The following is a 24,794-nucleotide window of genomic DNA, read 5'->3' as shown; positions in this document are numbered from 1 at the left end:
TAATAGTGTTCACTAATTTAAAATTAACTTATCCAAGTTGCACAACAATTGCTTTAATGAAATCGGTAAAAAAAAGTATATAAAAGCACACAATTACATGCATCTAAAACTTAATTTTGTTCCTTTTATCTTCTACAATACACTTTTTTTTTGTTCACAGCTGGAATAATTTTTTTGTTTTCAGTTACTTCAGTAGATAGTAAGTTAATCCCTTTTCAGATAGTTAAAACAACTGAATTAGTTGACACCAATGCCCTATATTTTCTCATTAGATGAAGCTAGTTCAGTACAAGACAACAGATTGACTTAAGAATACAGCTGCATAGGAAATAAGCAAATGTATTTGCAGGAAAGAAAATGTTTTGCATTAAAATGCTATTTACAAAGTCATTTTTGAGTTAGCCTTAAACATCAGTTAATCCTCTCCGGGATCTAAGCACTTCATCTTTTCTCTGTTTTCTTCCCTGGACATGCCTCTCCCTCCTCTCTTCTCTGTAAACAAAACATACCATATTAGATTAACTCATGCACCAGTGCTAACAAGTACACAAAGGCAATAAAGACAAACCGCTCAGTGTTCTTTTGTTGCTGCATCCATTTTTACATCTGGAAGGAGGCATTACATTTTCAGGGGGGAAATCGTACTCGACTATAAATTAAAGTTCCATAGTTGAATTCCAGTCTTAACTGAATTAAGTCATCTTTGAGAATATTTTGGAAAATAAGTATGACCCCATCCATAAGATAGTCAAATAAGAAATTGCTGTAGTTACTTCTCTGCAGAGCAAGTGGGAAGATGCTTTCCATATCTACTTGCTAGCTCACCCTAGAAGCCATATTTGTATTTCTGAATGACTGCTCTGAGAATAATACTGGATATACAGTGGTGCCCCGCTAGACGAAAATAATTCGTTCTGCGAATTTTTAAGTCTAGCGGTTTTTTCGTCTAGAGAAGCGGCAATGACAGCCGCGCTCCGCTAAACGGGGAAAAAAAAGACGAAAATTTTTCGTCTTGCGAAGCAGCCCCATTGACTTTTTCATCTTGCGGGGCAGTTTCTGCTACACGAATGCCGTTCGTCTAGCGAGTTTTTCGTCTAGCGGGGCACCACTGTACTAGAGAAAGGTTTCAATTCAGATTGGGTTTTAAATTGCATAAACTATATACAAGATTTTTAATATTGATAAGTAGCTTCAGCTGCCACTTAGATTATTTTAGCATAGTTGGAGGCTTGAAAACTGAAGACAGTTTATCTCTTTTTAAAGGGCCAGTACAAGTCGGTCCTGCAAGGACATAAGTGCTTGGCCTTCCTTCATCCCTAAAGCAAGTTTAAATTGAGTGTGTAATATAAAATATAATAATAATAATAATACAGTGGTGCCTCGCTAGACAAAAAACTCGCTAGACGAACGGCATTCGTCTAGCGGAAGCTGCCCCGCAAGACGAAAAAGTCAATGGGGCTGCTTCGCAAGACGAAAAATTTTCGTCTTATTTTCCCCGTTAAGCGGAGCGCGGCTGTCATTGCCGCTTCGCTAGACGAAAAAATTCGCAGAACGAATTATTTTCATCTAGCGGGGCACCACTATAATAATTTATATCCCGCCCATCTGGCTGATTTTTCCCAGCCACTCTGGGCAGCTCCCAATCGAGTATTAAAAACAATACAGCATTAAATATTAAAAACTTCCCTAAACAGGGCTGCCTTCAGATGTCTTAAAAATAGGATAGTTGCTTATTTCCTTGACATCTGATGGGAGGGTGTTCCACAGGGCGGGCTCCCCATCATGAACAGCACACCTTATAGTTTATTTTAAACTTCCCTATCCCCAAGCTGTACTGCTGGCCCCAAATCTCATGCAGAATGACAGAAGTATTGTGGGGGGATGTTCCAGCTCTCAACCCAAGAGTACAATTCAGAGGGAACGCTTACTTAATGGGGGACCACTTTTCATTATTTGTATCTCCAACCTAAGGGTGCCCGAGGACCTGTCGCCATCTTTGATGTTTCCCACAATTAAAACTTAAACATATATCACCTATTTTCATGTCCCTCTCTTAAATCAAGTTCTTCCCTTTGCTTTTGTCAGGGCTTTCAATGTTTTCTATCAGGAGGTAGTTTCAGATGAGCTTCCTCGTAAGTTGAAAGCCAGACCTCCCTCCCTGCATATTTTGTGAGGATGAGAAGGCATGCACACCAATGTATGCAAAGAGCTCATCCATGGGAGAGGGAGATCTCGAGTGGCTCAGTATTCCATCTCCTGGGGAGAATTTCTACACATACCGTATGTTAGTAGTATCATGTTCCTAAGATTTGTTCTAGCGAGAGGCCATGAAAAACTTGTATTAGGCAATGTTTTAAATAAAGTAGTACATAACATCCACCCACAATATAAAAACACTTTTATATAAAAGACTTTGCCAAGTATGTTAGTATATGCACAAAACCCTTCTCACTTGCCTTGTGTATGGCCTGCAGGTGACACTGCTTGCTTGATCACTTCTATACACAGCGGTCTTATTGCAGAACTATCAAATCCTTACTTTGTCTATAGGAGACCTCATTGGATGGCATGGGGCCACCAACATTGCTACTACAGTGGAACCCCGGGTTACGCACGCGATCCGTTCTGGGTCGCCTTGTGTAACGCGGGTGGGCGTATCCCAAACGCACAAAAAAACAAAAAAAAAAAACGGTAGTGTGATTTGAGCGCTTCTGTGCATGCGCAAAGTGCGCACAAGCGTTCTGAGCATCTGGGGGTCGCGCACACTCTGGAAACGCTTCCGGGTTGCGGGCGTTCTTAACCTGAACATACGCAACACAGAGCGTGTGCAACCCAGGGTATGACTGTAGAGGGTAGATAAGGTGGCCCATACTAGGATTGGCCCACTGTTTGAGCTCTTTTATGATTTCCAAAGCATGCACATGTGAGTAAAGGGAAGTGAGGTAAAGTTATGAGAGTGGTCACAACATCTGAAAACAGCTCCCGGTAGACTGTATGGCAGCCTTAAGTCATATACTTGCCTGGTCTGAAGAAGTGGCTGTTTATAATTTGTCTTGTGTGAACATGGTGTCTGGAGGTTCTCCTTTGATTTGCCCCAAGGTTTCAGTCTTCCTATATTTACATAGAAGGAAAATATGCCAAGATTTAGCCTTTGTATATAGCACAAATTGTGAAGATAATTAAGTATATTCCAATTTCAGTCTGCACATTAGCACTTACTACTTGCAATGTATTATTACTCTGGAAAGGCAAAATTCATCTACAAATCAGTGCTGACCTACTTAAGCTTGAACACATGAAATTTTATGATCAAGGAATGATTAGATCAGGTAACTTTTTTCAAGCCTACCAGTAGTGGGTTTTACTCACACAACTACTGTATGTCTTCTGTGAAAAACTAGCAAACAGTACTAATACAGTGAAGCATAATTGTTAGGAATTCATGAAAAGCTGCAAGATTAGTTATTTTACTTGCTATCCTTTGCAGTTAACAGAACTAGACAGAAATGCACTTTCCCTACCTCTGTATGTAATGGGCAAAAAACCCTAGGAGTGCAAGTGCTTTCTACTTTGTCTAAAGGTCTGTGTCGTGGCCTTCATAGACCAAGAATGAACTCATTTCAATATGATTTAGAACAGACAAATTCATTAAGATTTCTAAATGATGTACATAAAATTTATCAATCCAAGTGGTATGATAAATGGGAAGATAGCTTAGTCAGTAGAACATGAGACTATCTCAGGGACGTAGGTTCAAGGCCCATGTTTGGCAAGATTCCTGCATTGCAGGGGGTTGGACTAGATGACCCATGTGGCCTCTTTCAACGCTACAAATTTATGATTCTATGTGTACTGAAAGTTGGTGTCATTTTAGGAAAACACACATTTTGCAACTATATTGCCACGCCAATTTTCAATACCTTTATGTGGCTGATAGCCAAGAGGTCTTGACAGACTTGCTTGTAAATCAAATACTGGTTTCTTTGTGCTGGTGGCTCCAAACGTGAAAGGGGCAATAGCTTCAATCTTGAAAGGGGTAACGGCTATTAAAAGAAGACCGCACATGAACACCAGTGACAGGCAGGTAAAACTTAGCAAATGATACCAGCTAAACTGTTTTCTGCTTCAAAGTGTTACGTATAGAAGCTTGACTGAGCTGTAAATTTGATGAAAAACAAGTTACTCTTACACTTCCATTTGGATTCTAGTAGTACAGTGGTCGCTTGGGTTGTGAACGTGATCCGTGTGGGAGACACTTTCGCAACCTGCAGTGCCGCTTCTGCCCGTCATGATTCGGCGCTTCTGCGCATGCACCGAAACCTGGAAGTAACCCATTCCGGTACTTCCGGGATCGGCGCGAGCGCAACCCGAAAAAACGTAACCCACAGAGTTCACAACCTGAGGTATGACTGTAATTAGACTTAATACCGAACTCCCCAGAGCAAAAGTAAAAGGTTAAAAAGAGGATGATGTTGTTCTTTCTTTAACTGAAAAGTATGCTTGAGTTCCTCAGTCATCTAATCATGTACTGAACAAATAAATTACAAATATAGTTACACTATAAAACTGGCTTTATTCCAAAGAAGCATGAATGCCTTTCAATTAGACAAGTGTTTATTGAAGGAAAGAAAACTTCCATTAAGAATATGGGTTGCAGGGGGTGAAGTGGAAGAATGATGAGACAGGACACCATATGGGGCTTCAAAAGACAAATCAAGATAGGAATGAGAGGATAGACCTTTAAGTCTCCAGAGAGTTTACTTATAACACACTGGACTGCATATTGAAGGGCAATGCTGTTCCAGCTTTTCATGCTGAATTAAATTTTTCCCTTCTTGTAGCCTACTCCACCAGTGTAGTGTTACTTCAGTGCCTTAGACACTGAGGAGAGAACCCAATCCTCACTATGCAACAATAGCCCACAGATTCTGCACCAGATGCCTACACTGCAAGAATTGTCCCTCCCTTGTAGAATCAAGTATAGACAATGGACATTGTGTTTATTTGCAAATTCAGTTCATCAGTTACCAGAGTTTGTTGGGGTTTCTGCTGCTTGATGCTTTGTTGCAATTCCTTTGGAATTTGTCACGGTTATTGCCTTATTGCTCTTCTGGCTGGCAGGAGTACCAACGTTCAGGAAAGGAGTTTTCCTAGATGGCGTCTTGGTAAGGGAGCGCTTGTGCTCGTTATCCTTTGTAGATGTAGAGAATCTGAGCAAAATAGTTATTTTCAGTATTTAATGGCGCAGTTTCAGCTATTCCTTAAATCCAGTTTTCTTCCAAATTAACACTGAAAACATGCAAAAGCCCGAACTACTAGCCCCCCGCAATCTTTTAAAGTAGTGTTTATTTTTATTTTATTTATTAAATGTGTATATCACCCTTCATCCATTGTTATAATTAAGTATACATGTTTCAACTGTGTAGCATTCTATAAATGTCATAATCTCACAATACTATTATTTTATTAGCTGTTGCTACTTATAGTGTCTTTACCTGACATTCATCTTGGTGGTAGAGAGGCTGGTAGAGCTGAATATTGATTTTTGAGATAAAATGCTTTTGTTTGCCGTGTCAGAAGAATTGTGTGGTGAGTATTGCAAGTTTACGGGAGTACACACAGCAGACTGCTTATTCCTTTGAGGATAAGGGCTTAATAAAAATCCTCCGGAACTGGAACGCTTCTGCAAATATGAGGGATATTAGCATATTTTCAAGTCTGTACTGTGATTTGGAGTAAATCAAGGATCATTAAAGTTTAAGGTAACCTGAAAACCAATAATTTATTCTCACCTTGGAATTACTGTTTTGAGTGTGTTTCTGAGATGTCTTCTGAGCCAGCACCTGCCATCATTGGAAGATAAACTATCATTTGTATGGGTGTTATTCTGGTTCCCCAGGAAGAACACATTGCCAAATTAAAAGCAAATATGGCTGGCTTTAGCCAAACTAAGTGCCACAGAAATTCTGAACAAGAAATCCCACTAAAATTGACGTAAGCATAGACTGCCTATTGCTGTCTGTCTGAGCCCTATGCAGGCATTAGGAAACCTACTATACCAGGAGATGAAAAACCGCTGAAATCAGTTGTGAGCCTCAAAATATGACTGCTTTAAAGTTTAATTTGTCAATACTTCTGTGCACTTTCAGTCTATTATGATATTTTAGTGGTTTACAAAGTTAAACCAAGTGATAAACTCAAAAACCAGGCTGTATCTTGTGCCCTAAGCTAAAGAGCCACATTTTCATTGCCTGCTGAAAAGCAGAGATCACATGGGTCTTAATTGGAATGATATCTGAAGCTGTTAGCTTATCACATTGGCTATAATGCCTAGCAAACTTTCACATCTAAATTATATTTTCACTAGCCCACCACTGTGTTGTTTTCATGGGCTGATTCCTAACTTTCTAAAGCAGGGGCAGGAGGAAGAAGAGGGAGAAAACACTTGGTAGGGAAGGGGGGAGTCTTTCTGTGTGTGAGGTGGTGAAGAGAAGTACCTTCATGCAATGTTGTTCATTCAAGCATGGTCTGCTTGGTCTGTGTGCAAGCGGGAGTTGAGAAAAGGAAAGGAGAGGGGGGAAAGTAAAGGGTGATGGTAAAACTGGTGCAAAAGGGGCTGAAAAATGTAGGGGTTTAAAAGGGGCTGCTGAATAGGAGGGGATGGTGGCTTTATAATTTGGCAGGTGCAAGAGTGATTAGTAATTGCAATGTTCAGGAAGAGAATGTAGGTGGGTCTGTGTGCAGGGAGGGTGCATAAAAAAGGAGGGAAGAGGCTGTATGGGCGTGGGGGTGAATGCAAAAATTGGTGCAAAGCAGGGTTTCAGAATAGGAGTGGCTTCTATCCTGAATGGGGTTGGAAATATGAAAAGCAAGCTTTTTCACTTCATGGAGTGGGAAGGAGCTCTAGGGTGTTGATGCTGCTGGAGTGATTGTGGGGTTGGTGAGGAGAGGGGCTGGGGCACAGAATACTTTAATAGTCCTGCAGTCATAATGCTGAAATACCTGGTGATTATAAAATACAAATGTTTAAAGGGTCAATCTCCACAAGACTTATGGGGACAAGTTGGTTTCAACCCTGGTAAGTATGTCCCCTGAAGATTAAGGAGGGTCTAACAAAGAAAAGAAAAAAAGAAAAGAAAAGAAAAATGGGAAAAGCAAAAGAAAGGTATGGAGAATGTAGGGCAATTAGGACTGGGCCAAGCTACTCCATGGGTCAGAATACATTGCATGGAAGAACTTCACAGTATGCAGGGACTGACAGACCTATGTCATTGGTGAGGTGGTCTTTGGAAGAAAGGAGGGCTAAATTTATGACATGCACCTTTGCTGGTAATTACTATGAGTGAATGCAGGTTTCATTCTAAATACTCGGCATATAGGGTGTGGTGGAGAAAGTTAATCCTTACCTTGACCTCATTAACAGAATTGCTGAAGTTGCGTATCATTTTATTCTTTCTTTCAATGTACTCATCAATAGATTTCATTTTCTTGAATTGAGCCTCATGAATCTTCTTAAAATCTTCAGAATTAAAAAGAACGTTGTTACCAATATTTGTCTTTAAAAGTACACATACCAATTTAATTGTCAGTTTGCAGCCCCCTACAAATCAACAAGAATCATGCAGGTGTGTGTGCTAGAAGAGAAATGGAGCACTCAGTGCCCTTATCTGCACCCAGCAGAGAAATGCAGCAGACTGCTGTGGTCGGGAGGCAGATTGTTATTCTATTTGCAACCAGTAACTTTACAAGGTTGTGTCCAACACTGCTGTTCCATTTGCACAGTAACTTCCTTTTATGCAGCCCCACCCCACATCCCCAGAACATCTGCTCCAGAGAAGATTCTGGGGATGAACAGAGGAGGAGGAAGGGGAAATATTGTGCGAGTGCAACTCCACTTGTGCAGCACTGGATACAAATATGTATACCAAGATTTACTGCTGAAGTTCTATAGTGGATTCAATACATGAACTGACTTTTGTTTTAAATAGTTGCTTTTTTACTCCCGTAATAAAGTTGCCATTTAAAAAAATTAAAGTGACAGCTATCTTCCTCCTCTAGTTCTTTAGTATTGTGTTAATTATCTGTAATTGTACCCTTATTAAATTTATTCTCCCATTTTTAGTTGTAAAGTCTTCCTTCAGTACTGGGACAAACCATTCCTACTTCTGTTTTCACCCAAGGTCTTGACATCTATTTTTTTAGCTTCATGAATGTCAGTAAAAATATCAGTTTCATGAGATCTTCCTTATTGGTATTCATGCTGATAAATGAGACTAATATTTTTTTAAAAAAAGAACAAGTCCACTGCAAATGCTGAAGAGTTCTGATTTCTCATTTATGTTTGCAGCATATAATATCATCTGTGCCTCATAACTTTTGGTATAGTATACAACATACACATAGCTGTCAACTTTCCCTTTTTTGCGGGAAATTCCCTTATTCCAGCGCCATTTCCCATTGCAAAAAAAGGAAAAGTTGACAGCTATGGCCATTTCCCAATGCAAAAAAAGGAAGGTTGACAGCTCTGAACATACAGTAGCTTAAGAGAACTGTAATTGGGTATGTAAAAATGTAATCTCCAAATGGTTTGCTTTTTCACAGCAATGTTCTAGAAGTACAAGTTTGACAGTTTTACATTCCCTCTCTAACATGCCAGTAACTACAGTTTATTTGCATGTAATGCCATGGAGACATGTATTAATCAGTTGGATTTGTACCAGATACAAATCCAGATGTGTCTTCGTGGACAATGACCTGTGAGCATGGGAAAACTTTGAAATATTTGCACATTTATTACAGCTATATCAGAGTAAGAAAGCATGGTTATTTTAAGACGCAAACCACGTAGCAGATGCAATTCAAGAAAATGAGGTGGTACATATGAAATATAAGCAGAATACTAGTACATCAAAAAGAAAAGTTTATTATTATTATTATTATTATTATTATTATTGCTGTACTCATTAGTATGAAGCTTTAAATTTACTTCCAAGTCTCCCCATGCTCCTCTACATATCAGCCTTCAAAAGATGTTTTGTTCTGGTTAAAACCTTTTGCACAAAGAAATCCCATGTACATGGAATTGTGTGAGTTCCATCTGAACTGTTACACAGAAGGCAAAACAGAAATAGCAAGCATCAAGGTGTCACGTAAGATACTTTTCAGTAGTCAAGACAAGGGAACTCAACTGCAAGCTGAGGATAGTTGCTGGTTACCATATCAGTGGCTCTGAAGATTTGCTGCAAAATTCTTCCATAAAAATCTTTCCCACATATTTTTTAAAATAAGCACATCAATGTGATTTAACAGCCAAACAAATGACAAAGCGAAGGATAAAAACAGCAGCTGTGCAATTAAAAATTTAGATTCATGTACAAGTAGGTTAATATTTTTTCCTTCTATTGCAGGTCAGCTGTATTAATGCTACTTACTTGGAGTGGTAGAAGCAAATCTTGTTCTCCCAGGTTTCTTTTCAGAGACAGGATCCACAAGAATCCTATCTGATGGAAACAGATATGGGAGAAAACTTGAAAATTATTGGGCAACACTAGTGCTACAATTTCAAACCGTTCTTACTATTTTCAAATTTTTTAAGTTAAGCAGGACAAATTTAGCTATTCAAGTTTCCATCAGAAAATCTTTCATATGATTGCAATGTTTGCTAAGGCTTTCTACTAATGACTTTGTGCAATGGCGATTTTGTTAGTCTTGAGCGTACTGATGACAAAGAGGAAAATAAAAGTGGTACATTGAAGCTCCTCACATTACTCTTCGCGAGACTACTAGCCAGAGCAACACTGCTGCTCCTGAATCTTACTGTCTACAGACTACTGTTCAGCTCCCAAGAATCCCAGATTTTACTGAGTGTGAAAATATAGACAACAGATTGCCCCCCACACTGTACTGGACCAGCACAAAACAAGCATTTTACTTAAAAGTGTAAGTTACTTTCACCTCCTTTTCGTCTGGTTTTTCTCTTTTGTTGTTGACCTTCAGTATCCGAGTTATCTGCTAAATTTTCTACAACTCCACTGTTCAACAGACACTTGTTTGGGCTGGTCTTCAGTGTCTTTCTAGACTCAACATCCTGGGCCTCTTCACATTCTGTCACCTCTGTCAGAATCTGCAGTTCAAAAATATAAACTTGCAAATAAGCATTTTGCTTTTCTGCTACAGTAGAACAGTAAAAGAAAGCCTAGGGCTTCAATGCATGCTTGTAAATATACAGGCAAAAGATAAGGAAAGCAGAGCATGGATTTTGTAATAAAACAAAATCTGCCCTTATTCCCTTATGGGGTAAACAAGAGCCCTTGAAGAGTCCTTTGCAGGTTCTCCATCGGTAGGAGTAAATAACAGAGGCCAACCAGAGAATATTTAGAAGCAAAGCAGCTAGTAAGCTTGATCTTTATTGTTCTGTTGCAACAGGGTCCTTCCTCTCACACAACAGAAAAAGGAACCTAGAACAAAGGCACGCCTGCTCTTATATAGAAATTTGAAATTGCCCACGCTGCAGTTCAAGACCACCCCCAGAAGTATCACATACATCACAGAAGAGGTGTAGCCCAAAGCCCACCCCCCAGATACATCATACCTACATCACACAAAAAGGCCAACTTCAAAAGTTGGAGAGTGCCCTGAATAGTTCTTTGCACCCAATGACTAACAACGTTACAAAGTAAATTATGCATAATTTAATTTATTCAGGGTTCAGGATCAGACATGTCTTGACACCTTTTTGAAGGACAGTACACACAACTTGTAAATGTTGTTACCTTTTGATTATTGCAAAAAGCACTATAGCCTTTTCATATAAAATGCTTTTCAAAAGCATAAAATACCAACAAAAAATTCCAAAAGCAACAGGTAAATATTTACAAAATAAAGACCCAATGATACATAAAGTCACCTCTTTTTCTGGAACTTCTGTTTTTCCTTCTGGGTTTCCCTGTGCATCATCATTTTTCTGTTTTCTACGCCTTTTAGTCACCATGGACTCGTTTACAAGCCTTTGACTGCTGTTTAGGTCATCTGTATCTGTAGATAAGCCTCTTTTGTTTACCTGTACCAGGTAAATTGGACCACATCATTCTTATTTCCAAATTATTTGTAAACACTGAAGAAGCAACATGGGGAGATTTTCCCATCTAGCTGAAACTCAATCACTTATTTAGTAATTTCAGAAAATGGCTTACAGTTTATACCCCAAGAATAACTGTGATAAAAATCAGGTGAGAATCACTTGTGCCAGCATATGCATAACTAACAAGTGAGCAGGGTGTTTTAAAGGGAATGAAAAACACAGAAATTGATAGGCAAAATATATTTTGTGCTTACCATATTTTCATTTTCCTTTACTGGTGCAAGGAAGTGCCGCTTCAACAAATTTAACAACTTGTCTGCCTACAAAACAGTTACAGCATAATGTGAGATCAATGTACACAAGGTTTCATTTCACCAGGTTTTTTCATATAAAAGTATCGAGAATACGTTGAAACAATAGAAAATTCTTTCCAGTAGCACCTTATAGACCAACTGAGTTTGTTCTTGGTATGAGCTTTCGTGTGCATGCACACTTCTTCAGATACCACGAGAATACGTTGTAAGTCACTTTAAATAGACAAAAGTCATGATAAGAGAAAAGGTTTAAGCTTGTTTTGAATTCATAATACTGATAGATTATATTGAGTAATAAGAATGTGCACAGTCTTTTCATGTTGGCAAAACATTAGGTATAGAAATAGGTTACATAGTCTTTCAGTGCTATATGGTTCAGCTAACAGAACTGGGAAACCCTGTATTTGAGAAAGAGGAACATACTGGGTGCTCCTAGGAAGGGATATTTAATATCACAAAGAAGTCATTCAGACCAGATTTTTCTGTGTCTTTGGCACATTAGCATCCATACACTCTTTTTGTACTCATAACATTCACTGCTGTTCCACCACTTGCTGTTCACACCAGCAGGCAGAGCTTGATGGAAAGTATGTGGGCTATTCTTCTCTGACCCATCATGGACTCAGGGCACTCAAAGTCCCTTGGGGAGTTGGACAGCAAAAGCCAACACCCAATTTGTATGCAAAGGGCTGCAACGGGCAAGCCCTGATCCCACAATAAAGCCATCTCTAGAAGCACCCGCTACAAAGCTGGTGCCAGTTGGTGTTTATTTGCTTTCCTGTGGTGCATTTAACTGGCCGCAATCTAGAAAAGATCGCCCTCCGGCATAAATTTGTTTTGAGTAGGACGCGGGTTTCAAATTAACTAGGCAACTTGAGCAGGCACAGTTCATATGAACTAGCGCCTCCGACATACTTGGACCTCCCCTCCCTATCGCTGCAGGATGAAGGGCAGATCCCTTGCACTACCCCACACCACACATGCATGGCTCAGAAGACAAGGGGTGGCAATAACTACACTAGTGACCAAAATTGTGGATACCTTTTGGAAAGTATTTCCGAGGTTTGATGGCTCATAGCACTTTTTTTGGAGTAATACCATAAAATTATATATCAGTGGAAAGATAATTTAATGAAGAACATAATGCAACCAAGTTTGTTCAATTATCTGTATTCTCATAAAAGTTATAGCCAAATAACCAGAAAAGGCACAACTTGCTTGGGTTGATATGCAGTAGCTGACAGAATTGTACTGATAGAATGCAGATAACTGAACAAATTATGTTGCAGGTTAATTAGCTCGGACGAACGTCCTGGGCGCGCGAACTCCTCTGAGGCACACAAGGCAATTAGACGGATATGGAACAGCGGCCATGTTTCCCGCCAGACGGAACTTCCTCCCAGGCAGAAAACCCAACTGACTGTTGTTATGAAGCCAAATAACAAAAATGTTGAAGAGAGTCAGTGGCCGACCTGTGGTTGAGGGCCGAAAACGACTATCGTTCCGAAAAAAACACCCTCTCACGTTTCGTTTCGCCTCGCCCCGCACCCAGTCTTAGCCAGGTAAGGTAAGGTAGTAGCCCCGACGCCGCTTCACCGCGCGAAGCACCCGCACCTTGAGGTTGGCCTTCAGCCCCGCGCTCTTGGCCAGGCGCCTCAGCTCGCAGTATCTGAGCGCCTCCAGCTGCTGCGCGGAAGGAGCCTCCATGCTCGCCGCCTCCAACCGACCGTTCCAACCGCCGCACTTCAAAACCGCCCGCCGAGCTGGCTTCGAAAACACCTCTCGCGCCGTCTCATTGGTCGAGCTGCAAGCGAAAGTGGGTGGTGCTCGAAGGAGGCTCCTAGCCAAAGGAACCCCGGATAAATAAATATTTTTAAAAAACAAACAAAAAAAACCACCACCGTTTCCTTTAGTCCTGCGCTCTTCGCCAGGCGCCGCCGTACTTGAGCGCCTCCAGCTGCTGCGCTGATGGAGCCTCCACCCGCTCAGCGTTCGTCTTTCCTCCCCGCCGAGCTGCCTTCGAAATCACCTCTCGTGCCGTCTCATTGGTCGAGCCGCAAGCGAAAGTGGGTGGTGCTCGAAGGAGGCTCCTAGCCAATAGGAACCCCGGATAAATAAATAATATTTAAACAGCAACAACAACAAAAAAAAACCACCACCGTTTCGTTTCCTTGTTTCGAAAAGGCGCGAGTGCTTCTCTGTCTCTCCACACGCTCCGAGGTAAAACAAAAGCGCCCTTTGGGTGGAAAACGCGATTGGTTGGGAAAAGCTTGAGGAGGAAGAGCGGGACCCAATCGGAGGAGGAAGGCCTGCCAGCGTCATGAGGGACTGCCCCAATAGGCGTCCCAGGGGGTGGGGACTAGGTTTGAAAAGTTGGCGGAAAGCAACATGGCCGTGCGGCGGAAGCTGGAGCTTTTCTTCCAGGAGCCCCGACACGGAGGCGTGATCAAGGTGGATCGGGCGGAACCCGGGATGAAGAGCTGCCGCCATGGTCAGCAAAGCGCAAAGCCTCCGGATAACCCCGGGGAGCGAGTTCCGGGCTCCCGGAATCTCAGGCTGGAGGACTGCGTGCTCTACCAGTGCCGCAGTTGCCGTTCGGTGCTGGGCGACTCGCTTCATCTCTGCGCCCAGGAGGAGAAGCTCCGCCTTCTCGTGTGCTTCAGTGAGTGGATCACACTCTTTTGAGTGTTGGGTTGGCAGCCTCAGAGCGAAAAGGGAAACGCGCTTTCTTTTCTTTAGAACAAGAAAAGGTGCGAACTTTCGAGCTACACCGGGCTCTTCATCAATCCGGCTGCACAGATGTTCAAATAAATATACGCAGGAATGTTGTCGCACGTGACAATGTACACGGGTTATCATTACACCTGTTACATTTGTCTAGGGGTCGTGCGAAGCTCAAAACATGGAATTTAAGAGATTTTAGCCAATGGTCTCAAAACTCCCCCCCCCCGCCGGCCACTTGAAATATGTTGGAGGGTGGCAGACTGCTCATGATTTCTCTACCTTTTTTACCAACTGTGATGTCTTCTGCCAGGTGCTGTTTGTTTTTCATTTGCGTTTTTATTGCTTTCATTTCTTATTGTTGTATTTTATTGTTGTTCAAACTAAAATATAATGCATAATAAATAAAAGCAATAAATACATTTAAAAAACAAAAATGATGTAGCCCCATGATACCCTGCTAGTATTTGCAGCAGTAGATACACACAGAGAGAGAGAGAGACCACAGGGTTCACCAAGCATGAATGTGGACCTCAGGCCATAGATGACACTCCACTTGTCCTTATTCCCACAACCATTCTGAGGCTGGGAAGGCCACATTCACATTCACACACTAAACCAATTTAGTGTGATGTGAATAAGCTGTGGAGAGCCTTCTGTTGGGGTGATTCCCACCTCTTCCCCTCATGTGGCATAGCCATGAGGAGTTCAGGACCTTTCATTTCCAAACCAATAAACTGTGGTTAATCTTAACTAATGTTAAATAAATCAACATCAAGCCATGATCTAAATAAAGAATGGTGTGAATTCCAAAGTACAGCATTAATTTCTATGCTAACAGGAATCCACTTTTGCAATCTTCAGTGATTTCTGAAAGTGACATTTTTAATTTAGATCTTAGCTTGTGTAAAATGCTTCAGTAATTTAAATATGCCTGTAATAATATATATTAAACCAAAAGTGCATGTTGTAGTGATTCTAGCACTAGCAGTAGATGTCTCTTATTTTTCAAGCATGAATATAGTCGTTTCTATGAGATCTATCGGAATAATTTACAGGTGTCTTAACAGGTCCCTGAATAAATATTAAATGGAATGAAGTGTTTGAATGTAATGCATTGATGAATGTTTAGCTTTATTCAATCTGCAAAAGCTCTGCTTCTCTTTTCAGAGGTTACAAATGATGTTGTAGTGGACGATAAATTGATGGTCTGCATTGAGGGAGACCTCAATGGATGGTGAGTTATTTTTTTAATGAAAATTTACTACATCAGATGCTTAGAAGAGCAAGAATATCTTGGAACCCTATGCTACCTTTTTGTTTTATTTGCATGTGACTTGGGGAAGGTGGCTAATGAAATAATACTTTATTTGTCATACTTGTTTTTTAGTACTTTTTAAAAATAAAATGCCTGGGCTTAAGTAAATGTTTATTTCATTCCCAGTGAGCATACTTTGTCCCCCAGAAATGGCTCTTTTTGCAGATGTGAAAACAGCAGAGGGCATCCCTTCTTTCCTTTGTTTCCTGGGGCGGGTATCCTGGGGTCCTAGAATATAGATAGAGAAAGATCTGGGCAGAGAAGAGTTTCTGCCTTCTCTAGCTTTCTGACTGTGGAAACAATAAGATGTTATGGGAACCAGTGAAAGAAGAAATTTGGAAATATCCTCCCTATTCCCCACCCCAATTTTCTGCCCTACCAGCTCAGCAGAGCTTTTGATTTGGTTTTTCATCCACCTTGGATTCTCCCACCGTTGCCACCATAGGACTTTTTTGTAAATATTTTGAATGAATGCAGCATCTTTTGTTTAAGGACGCATATTCTGTAGTAAGGAAACCATGCTGCATTTTTATCATTAGGAATATGTTCATACAGGATTTTGCAACACCCCTCTCCCCTGTAAACTTGGAAGCTATATACTACTGGAAAGATGCATACTTCTGAAAAGTTACTCTAAATTTGGTTTTTATAACTGAATAATTCTGGATTTTCTAAGGCAAATTCCAAAAATGTTGCTTATGGTGGTTGAAGCCCCTAGAGTTTGGTCATAAAGCAGATTATGGAATGCTGACTTCATACCTGGTCTTTTTTCCCCAGCACCTACAACATGTTGTACTGTCGAAAATGTAAAGCGGGAATAGGTTTCAAACTCTATTGTTCAAAACCTCTGGCTTACCTGCGAGGCCTCTTTTGCCTTTTGAAGGACAACATCATATGGTTAGTGTCCAGATGCATATCGAACTGATCAGATGGTTAAGTCATGCGGAGAAACTCCAGTAAAATGAAGGGTAACAAACTGACACATGCAAGACATCCTGTGTAAGTTTATATATGAAGGTTTATAAAAAGGCACGCAAAGGATTAAAAAAGGGTTTTCCAAAAGAGATACTGGCTGATGGCATCATTTGCAGACACTATGCTGTGGTAGTATCAGCAGCACAATATGTAGCTAATGTTTGGGTAGAAGCAGGCGTTTATACAGTGGTGCCTCGCAAGACGAAATTAATTCGTTCCGCGAGTTGTTTCATATTGCGAAAATTTTGTCTTGCGAGGCACCACTGTACTGTAGTCATAAAGTAAGCCATACAGTACAGTAGGTTTTTTCCCACATTTGCGAGAAATAAGCCAGTGATAGGAGTGAAGGAGAGTTCCTGCGTCCTCTTTCTCTCCCCGCACTCGCTGGAGAATGGGCTCCTCCCCTCCTGCCGATCAGCTGTGAGGTGCAGAACAGGCAATTCACCCATTGTCTCCTCAGCGGCCCCTTCTCCCATGTGTCTGATTGCTGTCTCCTTGCTTTTACCGAAGGCATAAAGCAGCCTTTTAAAACCCCTGCTGCAGTGAGGGCTTTTTCCTTCTCACTGTTTGCTTCCTTCTCGCTGTTTAACATTTTGTGGGTTTCCTGCTGGCTCAATTGCTCCTTAATTGCTACCATTTACCAAGTCAGCAATCTTCTTTGTTTTCTATATCTTAGCATTTTCTGCTTTCATTTTCGTCTTGCAAAGCAAGACCATAGACAAATTCGTCTTGCAAGTCACCTAAACAATCATAAAACCCTTTCCTCTAGCAAAGGGTGCGAGGTGCCACTGTAAAACTGAAAATAACTATACCAATAGTAACACCATGCTGTTATGAGAACTGATCTAAAACTAATTTTCCAGTAGGAATACAAGTTTAGGAGATTTATTCAATTAGCCACTGTTAAGTACCATTCATATTTTCTTGATCTTAAGGGTGACTTCACTTAATTGTCCCCCCCCCCACCTTTTTATCCCATCACCTCTACAAAGAGCTCAGGGGACTGCTTGCTTCCCTTCCAGTTTAGATTCCAAACAGCCCAGTAATATATGGTTAGTGGGAAGTACAGGTCCAAAGTCACCCAGTGAGCTTCATGGCTGACCTGGGATTTGAATCGCCTTGCTATTACACTGATCATGCAGTCTTGTGTTTTGACTTGTGAATGAGAAACAGTAATGTCACAGCTCAAGATGGTGCTTTTCGGTGGAAGATATGTACTTGTTGATCAGCGGCATAAGTATTACTTCATGGTAAGGCATTGAGCTTTGAATATGCTGTGTGAAAGGTCTGAAAACTGGCTATAAAACAGAAGTGATTTATGACCACAAAGGTTTAGCCTACTTGAGGAAGGTACAGGAGAGGTGAGAAGTAATTTTCTTGAAAATAAAATGTGTTGTATATTGAATAATTAGGTCCTTCAAAATACAGTGTTACAAATCTGAAATGTACTACAGTATGAGATTGTGGAAACCTATTAATTTCAGGAAATTATATCACAAATTAGGATATAATCAGTGAAATCAGGATGTTGGCAAAATACTATTACATGGTTGTTATTATTCATAATCTTCACTTTTGAATATTTAGGTTTTTCATGCTGGAGTAGACATAAAATGTTGAAACAATTGAACACAATATTCTGAAAAATTGCAATATAAATTATGTTTATCTTCTCCTTTAGTCATACATTCCTATGACTGATCAGCTAATTTCAAAATGTATTGTCTTTTAACCTATTTTTCAGTTACTTGTTAAAAACTAAAACCACAATTGAAGCCTCAAAGTTGACCTGTCCTCCTGTGAGCCTAAACGAACAAGTACAGAAAGTAAGTGTTCTTCTGTTTTTGTGTTTGTTAACTATTGTTTTCCCCTTCTCACAGGGGATCTGGGCAAATAAAAATGTGACTAAATGTACAAAAATGTGTACCATTACAAAACATGTTAAGTGCTCTTATCAGCTTTGCAACCCTTGCAACTGAGAGCCTCTAGTGAACTTTTTTTAGGCTGCTATCCTAACCCCATTCACCTGGGAGTATAAGGCCCATTGAAATCACTGATTCAATATGACTTACTTATGAGCAGACATAGATAGAATTGTGCTGATAGTCTTTGAAAGGGCAAAATTTGAACCTGGGTTTCTTTTATAGACTGTTGCACAATATATCTGTACTAGTATAGTCAGGAGTAGTCAGAGCAGGCTTTCAGACATTTATGGAACATAGAAACATAGGGTCTTTTCTAGTAATAATAATGGGCACAAACGGTTTGGAGGTTTGGCAAATCCAAGGCAAACCTCCAAGTCTGTGAAATAGAAGAAATAGCTCCCAGACACACTTAGCTAATACCAGTTGTTCTTTCAAGCACATGGTTGTATGAAAATAGGATGCTCTAGTTAGTTTCCAGAAAATATTTATACTTTAAACTGGTAAATATTAACATTTTCCAGTTTAAATTATAAATATTTTCTGGAAACTAACTAGAGCACCCTGTTTCCATAAACAAGCTTTTCAAGACAAGCAGTCCATAAAATTGAGCTTAATGCAGTCCTTTGCTCATGTAAGGTTCTCAGTTGTTGCTCATGAGTAACCAAGTGGACTCAGTCACTTCTTTTCTCAGTTCTTTATTGTGCAGATACTTACAGTGCAGAGCATAAAAGTTCACGTCTGTCTCATTCTTCGCCAGAGTCTGGGAATGACTCTTTCCGGTTCTTTGCCCAGCATAAAAGCCGCGGGATTCGGAACCCCCTCCTACCATCCCTGCGCCTGCCCCCTCTGCGCAAGTGGGGAGACGGAAGAGGTGCATCTCCCCCTGTGCCTGCTCGGTGCAATGGCTCTCCTACCCTGGCAGAGCCCTGGTCCGCACTTCCCTGGTCAGGCTCTCCCTCCCCACTAGAGGGACCGCTGCCTTCCCCACTAGAAGAAGAATAATTGCTGAAAAGGTGGGGCGGGGGTTCACGATACCCAGAAAGCTCCGACACCACTCTGCGCTGAAGCAAGGGCAGTATCCTGACATCCCATTTAAACCATAGAGCACATGAACACATTTGGCAGCCAAATACCAAAGGCAAATATGGTATACTCTACTAATAAGATATTCACAGAGTGTGTCTGTTCTCACTTTATCTGAGACAAATAGGAGCAGCTCCAGCTAGGCTTTCCTGTGCCACTCAAGGAAAGAGAATTCCTGTGCTATAAAAGAGGAGTCCACAGCATGGCTTCTTCCTGCATTAATGTTGCCCCAGTTGCTGCTCTGGTAGGAACTGCATTGTGGACTCCTCTCACATATTCTGAGGCTTCTGCTATTACCCAAATGCCAAATGAAATGGCTGCCGCAGTGGATCCTGTGCAGCTTGGGGAGGTTTGGAACAGGCCCTGTACAACTTCATCATTTCTTTAGATCAAGTAGAACTGTTTAAATCAGGGATGAGCAATCATTGGCCATGCTATCAAACAGCAATGGTAGGCCATAGGGGACCTATCTTGAGTTTAAATCTTCCCAAGTATGATTAAGTGTCCGACTACACAGCTGACAGTACTGGCTTTCATCTGAGGCTAGTGAGGTAGGCTAAAAGGTGAGGAGCAAGTGGAACCATATTTGCACATGACAAACTGTCTCACACAATTCTTGAAGGATTGGTTGTCAACATGCTGGGTTCATGCCAATCAAGTTTGGAGGGCTATCCTGAAGGAGTGCTCAGCTGCCCTAGTCACTTACCCAAGATACATGAGAGATATCTTGTGGAAACCCTCAACAAGGACATCTGCTTGTGCACTGGGGCTCCCCCCTCCTTCCCCTGTGCCCTCTATAATTGGGTGAAGGGGGTATTCGGTTGAGAGAGCACCCAAAACAGGTAAAGGGGATTGACCTGACAATAGCCTTAGTGCAATGTTGATTTTCTCCCACACCTTTAAGAGAGATGCCTCTCAAATGCATAGTTACAAGGTGTGTTGCTGGGCTTAAAATATTGGACAATTTTTTGTTCTCACTGACAAAGATTTGGCTGATGTAATTGGTTTTCTGCATCGCTTCATTTTATCTAAGCTTGGTGATTCATTTTTTTGTAGTTAAAGGAGAGCCTTGTTTTAGTGCACATGCGGATAGAACGATTGATTGAGAAACTCGAAGAAAGAAACCAGCAGAAGTTGGTGTCTGAAAAGCAGGTCTACAAAGCAAGACTACATGGCCAAGCGTCTGGGGGAACAAGGAGGAAGCTGAACAACTAACTGGTAGAATTTCTGCAGTCACACATCTGCTTTTGGCTGTGATGAACATGAGGTTGTACTTGTCTTCACACAACCACTGTTTTGGTTGTACAGTATTTGAAAATGGCGGTGTGTCTTGGACTGGCAAATGGATTACACAAAGCTGTTTCCTTCATAGAAAACTCAAGTCCATTTGCTGCATATGAACTATATTTTTATATGTGCACACATAGTTCTGCCTGGATTTTTTTGGAATTGTTGCATCTGTTGTTAATACTATCCTAAACTATACAGTGAATGCACTTGCAGCCTCTGTTTAGAGGAAATGTACAGCTTGTACAGTTTTGTTGGTGGCTTCAGTTCAGCAAATTTAAATTTGGCTTGAGACAGTTCAGTCTCCCCAGTAACCTGTTGTGTAAGCTAAAAGTGTCGATTTAAAAGCTATTAAAATCTCATCAAACTTGAACTCTAACTGTAACACCAGTTGAATTCTATGCTAACAACAGGGTTTTTAAAATGCTGCCTAAACTACCAAAGGTGGAGCATAGGTTAGGGAACTTGTACAGATGTGAGGCAGCCTACGTAAAGGCTTTTCTGTCTCTTGTTAACTTTATGAATTGCTTCCTATGAAACATCTCAAAGCAATTTAACAATAAAAACAATTTCAAGTCCAATGCATTCCAGTGCTGTTTAAATGGTGTAGACACAAATTTGAATTTCTGAAAGATGCAAAATGTCATTTTCACTACCCTATTTTGAAAAGTTGAGGACAGAATGGACGGACCGGTTAGCTTATGTTTGATGGCTCTACTTTCCTATTCATTTCACCACCTGATAGTTTTCTGAAAAAACAATGCAGTTAACTTAAAGCAGAGTATAAGAGGAGGGAGAAGAGGCACTGCAAAACACATGACAACCAATCCCATAATTGTTGAAAAATACATGAGAGTATGAAGTGGCTCAGATATGCTAAAAAGCTGCTGGGGTTTCACAGCAATCATATAAGCAGGCAATGATTAAACATCTTTCTCCTGCTTCACAATGAAGGCAAACTTTGAAATATGTGAACCTACATTTGTATCGTTTTAAGAGTTTGTCCTAGAAGAAATGACACAATGGTATTTTAAGTGCATTCTCAGCCCATGCTGCTTTATTGCTAAAAAATTGTATACAGGTGCAGAGTTTCCAGGTTCAGTTTTGAACAATTATTGTTTACAGTGTCAAAAGAATAATTTTAACACCCTCTTTCCCTCCCCAAAAGATGCATAGATATAAAAGCAAGCTGCCTTTTGGAAATCTTCAGATATATACAGGGATAGATTTGTGGTATTTGTTACATAATTGTGCAATGGGAGTAAATAGTTTGCAGTGGCATATACTGTACCTTCCTTGTCTGTTCTGCTTGTTCAAGTGAGTTAACAAAATATAAGCCTACTTCTAAAATTTATACAATGTTTCTGTACATTTCCCCAGACTCTAGCTTTCACAATCCTTTTATTATGATCAGTTATCCTGCTATGCATTTGCAAAGACAATCTTTTCTTTGCTCTGAAAGAAGAAATTAATTAGTAGAGACCTAAATCACAACCTACAAGAGGGGCAGAGTTTGGGGGAAACAATTCAATGATAAAATACTATGGAGTCTTTTATATTTTTTCACCTGTTAACATGAAATCAGAGGGGCAGTCAAACTGATGTCATTACAAGCCTTCAGTCATGTCTCCAATATTCATACATCTATTTGGCAGCTACTAATTACTGAGACAGGCAATGTAAAGAATATGGCCTCTATAACAAGCTTAAAATAAATGATTGGGAAAATAACCACTAACATAAAATGCAGATGTGCCATAACAAATCCTTTTTCAGACCTATGCGAAAGCAAACTTTTATATGAAGAAGTGTAACTTGCTCTGCAGAAACTAGTATAGCCATAATCTAGTTAAGGAACTTTAAACTCAGTGTTTATTTTAAGCAGCACCTTCACATTAGGAAAATAATTTTCTAGTCCAGGTTTAGATACAAGGGCTATGTTTCTACCATCCTCTACTTAATATTTAATATGTATCCGGCATATATATTCTACCATTAAATGCACCCACTTTTTACTTTTTTATAACTAAACCAATAAATTTTTATGGGGGTGCCATTTACTCTCTTGAATCTAGTTAGCAAGTTCCACTCCTACTTAGCAAGCTTTAACTTGCTTTGTGTCTAAAGCAAAACCTTGCCATTTTCAGATTAGTTATTGTAAGGTATATTAATGCTGGCCTGAAACCAGTTCACCTTGGTATAGCTGCCTAACAGGGTAAGAGATACCTGGCGGGGAGAACCTGTCATTTAAACTCAATACCTGAAGAGTATGGACTGCTTAATGATTTCATCCACCTAAATTCTCATTTATTTGCAGCCAACAGACTGTGATCCAGGTTCCTTCTTGTTACCTGAAAAATCCTACTACATACAACATTTTGCTATTGCCCTATTTGGGGTTCATTTAGTGCCTTCTCTGTACTCTGAAACTCTGCACCTTTTTATTTGTACAACTGCAGCAGCCAAGAAACCCATCTTACCACCAACCATGCTCATATTATGTAGGCTCAAGGAACCACAATGAACCTGGTAAGAGGTCAAAAGGGCTCGTTCTGCTGATTCTTCTTTCAAATACACAGTTTTGGTGTCATGCTTCTCTTATTTGTACATTCTGCCTCCTTTAAAGAGACAGAATGTTCTCTAAAATCAAAATCTGAGAATCAAAGCAGTAAGTTCAAGCTATTGGTATATTAGTTCCTATTGCTTCATTATGTATAAATGCATATATCAATTTACTGGTAATAACTATAACACTAGACATCTTAATCATGCATAATTAGAATACTACCTCTATAAAAGACTTGGTTTGTGAGCCTATGTGCTTGTGCCATTGTCAATTTTCCATGTATGTTTTCCATACTTGAGTTTCACAACCTCATCTGCCTTCCAAGGGTTTTTCAAAGATGGCAGAAGACAGATAAGTTGCAACTATTTAAATGCTAAACTCTGTGGAATATTCATTGTGCTGTAATTAGGGAAAGTTGACAATTCCACCTAAAACCATCTAGCAAGTGATCAAACTTGAATGATTTCATCCTGCGCCCCCCCCCTCCAGATAGAAAGGAAGTCAATTTCCAGCTCTAAACCCACTTCCTTCTCTTCTAGTTATGTAGGAAATCTTCACCTTGGGGCATTCTCCCCTGCCCCATCACATGACATTCTCATTCTCTAGTATTTTGTTTTCCACATTCCTGTCATAAGAGTCCTTTCATACAAATGAGTTCTTTGTCCTGCTATTCAGCAAAGACCCTACTAAGCTTTTATTCCTGCAGTCTTTGTGGAGCACCACTTAGCTGACCATTTGTCTACATTTCAGGGCAGGGAGAACTCATTGCCCCTCTGTGTACAGGGTGAGGGCATAAACTCCTTGTCCTTCCTCCACCCTCACCCTCAATCTTCAAGTACTTAATAAAGCATGGTACAAAAATTAAGTTCAGCTTAGGCCTCCAAATCCTGTTGCAAAGATCCAACACTACCACTTGCAAACTTACCACCTATATCCTGGAAGCCTGTTTGGAAAATACATTTATTGGCACCCATGTATTGTGCTTGGACTTCTACTGCTCAATATTTACTGTTCTTCAAAGTGCAAAGCAAGAATAAAAGGAGTCTAAAAGGGAGAAATCAAGTAAGGGGGATTTTATCTTAAAAACTAGTGCACATGTAGAATAGAGACAGACTATTAAAAAAGAGCCCCCTGCAACCATTCATAAAGAATGGCACTAATATACTTAGAATGAAATCCTGTTCTCCACAGATAGAATAAAAGGCTGTTAGGAGAATAAATGGAAGGCGAGGTTGGGGGGAACCACACATGTACCCCAAGTGCTGCTTACATGCCATGAAGAGCCACTTTATAGAAAGATCTTTGCCCCCATTAACTGCTTATGGAAACAAATTTCAGTGCTAAACCTTCAGGAGTTTAAATACCACAGCTACTGAGGTGCAAATTGCTTAAGTGCGATTTGTTGACAGGTGTCCTCCAGTTGTTTTGGATGTGCTGCTGGGGTTGATGGGACCTGCAGCACAAAGCATCTGGAGGGCACCAGGTTGGCAAAGGCTGCTCTGGAGAGTAACAGAACCCCTCACTT

At 40.5% G+C, this 24,794-nt stretch overlaps 2 protein-coding genes across 3 annotated transcripts; one reads left to right on the top strand and one right to left on the bottom strand.

The window, feature by feature from the left end:
* Positions 1 to 191: 191 nt before the first annotated feature.
* On the bottom strand, positions 192 to 13,139 carry NUSAP1 (nucleolar and spindle associated protein 1). The gene is made up of 12 exons (XM_033174385.1): positions 13,009 to 13,139; positions 11,335 to 11,400; positions 10,907 to 11,059; positions 9,949 to 10,123; positions 9,432 to 9,500; positions 7,407 to 7,519; positions 5,793 to 5,843; positions 5,496 to 5,683; positions 5,029 to 5,210; positions 3,921 to 4,043; positions 3,021 to 3,111; positions 192 to 492 (listed from the first exon to the last, which is right to left on the bottom strand). The coding sequence occupies exons 1-12, from the start codon at positions 13,099 to 13,101 to the stop codon at positions 405 to 407; spliced, it is 1,392 nt and encodes a 463-aa protein (XP_033030276.1). The 5' UTR covers positions 13,102 to 13,139; the 3' UTR covers positions 192 to 404.
* Positions 13,140 to 13,743: 604 nt separating this feature from the next.
* OIP5 (Opa interacting protein 5) lies at positions 13,744 to 21,284 on the top strand. Of its 2 annotated transcripts, XM_033145584.1 has the most exons (5): positions 13,746 to 14,056; positions 15,286 to 15,352; positions 16,211 to 16,330; positions 18,153 to 18,234; positions 20,473 to 21,284. In XM_033145584.1, exons 1-5 carry the CDS (start codon positions 13,783 to 13,785, stop codon positions 20,629 to 20,631), a joined length of 702 nt encoding a protein of 233 aa, XP_033001475.1. In that variant the 5' UTR covers positions 13,746 to 13,782; the 3' UTR covers positions 20,632 to 21,284. The 2 variants fall into 2 exon arrangements, with proteins under 2 accessions (XP_033001485.1, XP_033001475.1); XM_033145594.1 differs by lacking the exon at positions 16,211 to 16,330 and having other exon boundaries at positions 13,744 to 14,056.
* The last annotated feature ends 3,510 nt before the right edge of the window (positions 21,285 to 24,794 follow it).

This window comes from Lacerta agilis, chromosome 1 (assembly GCF_009819535.1).
Source record: "Lacerta agilis isolate rLacAgi1 chromosome 1, rLacAgi1.pri, whole genome shotgun sequence".
Lineage (NCBI taxonomy): Eukaryota > Metazoa > Chordata > Lepidosauria > Squamata > Lacertidae > Lacerta > Lacerta agilis.
This window is presented reverse-complemented; position numbering and strand designations above follow the sequence as displayed.

Coding starts and splice junctions, on each gene's coding strand:
- OIP5 (XM_033145584.1), top strand. CDS start 13,783: ATGGCCGTGCGGCGGAAGCTGGAGCTTTTCTTCCAGGAGCCCCGACAC. Junction 14,057..15,285: donor CCGCCTTCTCGTGTGCTTCA/GTGAGTGGATCA, acceptor TTCTCTTTTCAG/AGGTTACAAATGATGTTGTA. Junction 18,235..20,472: donor TAAACGAACAAGTACAGAAA/GTAAGTGTTCTT, acceptor ATTTTTTTGTAG/TTAAAGGAGAGCCTTGTTTT.
- NUSAP1 (XM_033174385.1), bottom strand. CDS start 13,101: ATGGAGGCTCCTTCCGCGCAGCAGCTGGAGGCGCTCAGATACTGCGAG. Junction 11,060..11,334: donor TAAAGGAAAATGAAAATATG/GTAAGCACAAAA, acceptor TACCTGGTACAG/GTAAACAAAAGAGGCTTATC. Junction 4,044..5,028: donor AGAAACCCCAACAAACTCTG/GTAACTGATGAA, acceptor TTCTTTTAATAG/CCGTTACCCCTTTCAAGATT.